Genomic DNA, 6,000 nt, shown 5'->3' on the forward strand with positions numbered 1-6,000 from the left:
CTTTTCCTCCTATATCTAACCTCTCCCTCTTCAGCTGCTAATAGGAAGGAACAGATAAACTTTGGAGTCTCCCATCTGACAAGCAAAAACAAACTCCTTCTCCCACCCCCACTCCCTACCAGCTACCGTCCTCCTCACTGTCCCTTCCCATTTCAACTCTTTACTGGGTTCTTCCACCTCATTCCTTCCTATCAACTACCCACCCACTGCAGACTAGGCTCATCTCCCACCATGTCACTGACACTCCTCAATTTTTATCAGTAAATGCTGTCACCAAATTCCAGGGACCCCTTTCTGCTGCCACCTCCTCCCTTTACCACTGTGCCATCCAGGACAGCAGGGACCATGATCCGCCACAGCCCCACACTCTGTGGGCTCACTCTCACATCTCTGACACTTCTCAGAATCCTTTGGCAGCTCTGTTTTTTCTGACTAGTCCATTACTATTAACTTCAAAAATGGTATTTGCTGGCTCTCTCCCAGTGCTTTGTTTACATGCTGTTGACTCCAAATCCAGTATGTGCACTTGCACCTCTCCACTAGACACCTCCACGGGGAGGACACAATGGCACTGCATGCTCAGAGCACAAAGTGAAACTTATCTTTCATCCTATGTACACATACACCGCACCACCCATTCCCCTCCCACGCATGTGTCAGAGTCGACTGCCCCATCATTCACCCCGAACATCAGCAGCTCCTCCTGCTTTCTCCTTCTCACAGTCCCCTCCTCGCCATCAGTGCTACTAATCCTACCTCCTAAATATTAATTGCATCTACTTTTCTTCATCCCTACTGCTTCTGCCCCCCGCCCCCTGTCCCCAACCCACATATCTTCTCTAACTTACTATAACAGCTTCTGGACTGGTCTCCTCACATCTAATGTTTCCAAATGGGATTCTGGATAAAGAAATCAAAATTTCCAAAATCTTAAATTAGTCCTAAAACGCTTCATACAGTCTTCATATGTTTGCTACTTATCATGGACATCTAAAAAGTAAAATATTGGGCCGGGCCTGGTGGCGCACTCGGTAGAGTGCGGCGCTTGGGAGTGCGGCGGCGCTCCCGCCGAGGGTTCGGATCCCATATAGAGACCGGTCCGCTCACTGGTTGAGCGTGGTGTGGGTGTGACACCAAGGGTTGCGATCCCGTTACTGGTCACGAAAAAAGACAAAAAAAAAAGGAAAAAAAAATAAAAATAAAATATTTTAATAAGAAATATTAAGTTTTGGAGTATTTACAAAGAATGGTACCCTATACATATAGAATTTTTAAATACTGGAAAACACCAGAAGATACTAGTATTATTGGATAATATTCAAATAACTTTACATTCGGACCTCCTAGCAAAGTGACAGCACTACACAGAATCTTTTTGAGATGGCCAATACAAATACCTATTTTGTTTCCAACTTATTATTTCTTAGATAATCACTCACAGAATTTATATAAAGTAAGCCACTATGGAAAAGAGTATGGAGATTCTCAAACCACAGACAGAACTGCCATATGATCCAGCCATCCTACTACTGGGTATATACCCAAAGGAAAGGACATCATCATGTTGAAAGGATACCTGCACTCCCATGTTCATCATAGCTCTGTTTATAACAGCCAATAGTTAGAATCAACCTAAATGTCCATCAGCGGATGACTGGATAAAGAAAATGTGGTACGTATACAAAATGGAATACTACTCGGCCATAACAAAGAATGAAATTCTGCCAATCACAGCAACATGGATGAACCTGGAGAATAAATGTTAAATGACATAAGCCAGGCACACAGAGAGAAATACCACATGTTCTCAATCACATGTGGAAGCTAAAAAAGTTAACCTTATAGAAATAGAGAGTAGAATAGTGATTACTAGAGAATGATGGGTGGGGAGGCTGGGGGGCATGGGGAGAGGGTGGTCAATAGAGGGTGGTCAACTGTAGAGATGAGAAGAATAAGACCTAGTGTTCTATAGCAATACAGGGAGATTACAGTCAACAAATTACTGTAGAACTTCAAGTAGCTAGTTGAGAGAACTTTGAATTTTCCCAACATGAAGAGGTTACAAATGTTTGAGGTGACAGATATGCTTAAATACCCTGATATAATCACTGCACGCTGTATAAATGTACCCAAATATCACATTGTAGTTCATAAGTACATAAGTACAATTATTATGGGTCAATTAAATGTATAAATTAATATTTGCAAGAATGACTCACATTAACATCAGACAGAACTGTAAGCACACACCTATAACACGGCAACAGCTACAGGCAGAACTAATTAGATTCTCCTTTCCTAGACCCTAGAAATGTTGACCTTAACCTTCATCACCTCTGCATGGCAGTGCTTCTTTCTCCCCCTTTCAACCTGACATCAGTGGATTTCTTCCAACCAGTAACATCTCTATGCTGATCGTTAAGCTTTAATTCTTGCAGGAGAATTATAGTACTTTATACCATTTTCCCAATTTCTCAGAATGTGAAAAAAGAAATAAGAAAAGAAAACCAAGGAATGCCAGGAAGGAATTCCCACATGGAAGGAAATACTATTCGCATCCAGTCTTGCCCACCCCTCCTTGGTCAGAGAACTGCATGTCATCTGATTATGTCACTCTTCTGCATAAACCCTTCAAATTGCCCTTAAGACAAAGTCTGACTGACAGGTATAAGGAAGTAAAATTTTGAAAAAACATTAACATATATTTCTCAGTTTTATATTTCCAAGTAGATGACCTTCCACTAATTAGCCTGAGGCAGGCATGAGTGGAAGTGGGAGGGGTAGATAGAAAAGGGTCACTAAGGATTACCATATTCAAAACGGAATCCTGAGGTAAAAATTAAGAGCCAGTTTTTGCTGAAGGATGGGGAGAAATTTTTAAATTCCTTCAGACAACTCAGACTATAGTTTCCAGACAACTCAGATCACAGTTTCTTCCCCACCAGGGGTGAAGCCATGAGATTTGTTGCTCTAGGACAAGAAGAGAACGTGACAAAGAGGAATAAAATATCTGTCTGAAATCTGCCCTTTTGGGGACAAAAAGACTAGGGGAGAGAAAAACGAGAAGATGAAACATGAGGCTCCTGAACTTAAGTCCAGAAAGTGAGATAAATTGAGGGGAAACTGAGAACAGGCAAGCTGCATCTGGGATGCTAAGAAAAGATCCCCTGGCAGGCCACCTGTCCTAGCACCCACCTGCAAGGTGTACATATCAAAGCAAACTCTGTAGTGAACCTAGAGGGAAGGCTAAATTTTGGCTAACCAGAGCTGCTCTAGGTCCCACATATCACTAAGTTCCCACAGTCTGCCCTCCCAAGAGAGGAACAGGCATGTGGCTGAGCTGAACCAGCAAGCTAAGGCCAGGTGCCGGAGGAAGGTGTGACAGGCTCACAGTGAAAAAATCCAACAGCCAACGTGAGTCTCCTGAGACAGCCATGGAACACCACCTATATTGTATGACAAACTGAGTGCTCTGGTTTGACTCTGTACCTGAGCTTCACTCCAGCTACAAACGCTTAAGGAGCACTAGGAAGACAAGAGTCACTGAGGAACCAAAGCCGACCTCATGGCTTTGAGGACACCTTGCCTCCACTGCACAAACAAGCAGGGCACACCTTTATACTTAAATGCCAATTTAGGGGAGACCAAGCATTTATTAAAAGGGCTACCGAAGGCCGGCCCCATAGCTCACTCGGGAGAGTGCGGTGCTGGTAGCGCCGAGGCCACAGGTTCGGATCTTATATGGGGGTGGCTGGTGCACTCACTGGCTGAGCGTGGTGCGGGCAACACCAGGCCAAGGGTTGCGATCCCCTTACTGGTCAAAAAAAAAAGGGGGGGGCTACTAAGACTGAGGTACCCAAAGACTAATATTTACTCTCCCCCCCCTCACCTCCCAGAATGTGTGAAGGGGCTTGTTAAAATACCAGAGCCATTTTAGAGAAAAAGTTCTATTTCTCCGCACATCTCAGTGTAAGGTTGTAATATATTTGCAACCTCACTACAGAAGGCACATTATCATTTGGGTGCCACTTACCCACCTTACCCAGCCTCACTCCCCCCTCCCCACTCCAGCCTGCAGGCCCATCTATACTGCCTGCAGGCCCCTCTATGCTGCCTCTCACCTCAGGCCCTGGCATATCACGTTCCTTCTGCCTTGAAACTTTTTCTGCTCCCTCTTCACCTGGCTAACTCCTACACACTCTCTCACATATCACCTTAGAATCATTTCCTCCAAAACACTAATCCTTCCAGTTCCAGTCACATACCTCTCCTCCATGGTCCCATGACACCTGCACTTCCATATCCTGGCACATATTTTGTAATGTAGACTGGTCTCATCTATTAATCTAGTAGATTAATCTCAATGAGGGCAGGGTTCTTGTCTGTCTCTTAATCATTATCTCCGAGGTACATTATATGTTGGGTATACAGTAAACACTCAAACCTGCTAGTTCAACTGTGATTTCTTTGAGAAGGAAAAAAGTTACCACAGAATGAATATTGCGGGCTCAGAGACACCCTTGTAGCTTGTAAGTTTTACAATCCATAACAATTTTAAGAATGTATCTCGATTTCCCTGACTTAGAGGGGACTAGGAGAAATGTTTCACTCAATCTTGTGGGGGTTCTTCCTAGGACAAGAGATGGAGATTTACTATGTGCAAGATCCAAAAGATTAGTGTTAAATAAATAACACAATAGTGCGGACCCATAAGAAAAAGCTTAAAAACCCATTCAAAGATTACCTTTGCAATTAATATCAGCAATTACTTCATTCCTCTCCATGTTTTCCAACAGCTGCCTTACTTCTTCAGCATTGCCATTTCTGGCATGATGGAGAAGCTGTTGTTCTGCTTCTGTGTTCATTTCTAGATTAAAAAAATAATAACACAGCTATTATCTAAGAACATAATTAACTTTTAGATGTTACCTGCTAATACAGAAAGGAGAAAGACCCATCTTCATTTTGCAGCCAATAAGACAGATAACGAGAACTAATTAAATGAATCAGTGGGGCCAACCTTGAGCCTGAGACTCCCTGCTCTTTGTATTATTATCCAAGAAGCGCACAGACATTTGGGCACGTTTCCTAACCTCTCAGAGACTTAGTTTCCTCAACTCCAAAATACAACTAACCTCATGAGCTGCCGCGAAATTATGTATATGAAAGTATTCTGTCAAATACATAGTATTACTCAAACAGCTATTACAACATTAAATAACTACATGTAGGGCCGGCCCGGTGGTGCACTGCTACAGTGCGCCTCTTGGGAGCGTGGTGGCGCTCCTGCCGAGGGTTCGGATCCCACATACAGACCGGTTCCCGCTCACTGGCTGAGCGAGGTGCGGGCGCAACACCGAGGGTTGCGATCCCGTTGCCGGTCCCGGTCCGGTACGGACGCGACACTGAGGGTTGCGATCCGTTGCTGGACATGAAAAAAGACAAAAAAAAGGAAAAAAAAAAATAACTACATGTAAAGTTAAAATACGGCCATTCACAGAGAAACATTGTGAGAAGGAAATGTAAATTAACACATTCAAAAACTGTGCAAAAAACTATTCTGAATACAAAAAATAAATTATAGATAAAGACCCTAAAGTGACTATAACAAATAAAATTTCTTTTTTCTCTATTTTAATAAGTCCCAAACTAAATAGAGAAAATTACAACTAAATTTAAAGCATTTATGTTGAAATGGATAAACGTATGAATAGCAATTCCCAAAAGAAATACAAATTTCATTCTTACTAATAATCACATAATTTCAAATAAATGAAACACAAATGATATTTTTTTTTGTCCACCAAATCAGCACCCAAAAAAAACCCCCCCAAAAAACCCAATACTCGGGCCGGCCCGGTGGCGCACTGGATAGTGCGCCGCTTGGGAAGCGCGGCGGCGCTCCCGTCCGAGGGTTCGGATCCCATGTACAGACCGGCTCCCGCCCACCGGCCGAGCGAGGCGCGGGAGCAACGCCCAGGCCTCCGCTCCCCGTGCTGG

At 43.4% G+C, this 6,000-nt stretch overlaps 1 protein-coding gene across 1 annotated transcript in view; it reads right to left on the reverse strand.

Annotated features, from left to right (window-relative positions):
* LOC103603119 (oxysterol-binding protein-related protein 1-like) overlaps positions 1–6,000 on the reverse strand; it is a 141,325-nt gene that overhangs the window by 119,029 nt on the left and 16,296 nt on the right. The window contains exon 2 of the mRNA XM_008587593.1: positions 4,745–4,867. Within this exon, the coding sequence (XP_008585815.1) occupies positions 4,745–4,865 (121 nt within the window). The 5' untranslated portion in view covers positions 4,866–4,867. The remainder of the gene's footprint in view (positions 1–4,744; positions 4,868–6,000) is intronic.

Source organism: Galeopterus variegatus, unplaced genomic scaffold, assembly GCF_000696425.1.
Source record: "Galeopterus variegatus unplaced genomic scaffold, G_variegatus-3.0.2 Scaffold4462, whole genome shotgun sequence".
Taxonomy (NCBI): domain Eukaryota; kingdom Metazoa; phylum Chordata; class Mammalia; order Dermoptera; family Cynocephalidae; genus Galeopterus; species Galeopterus variegatus.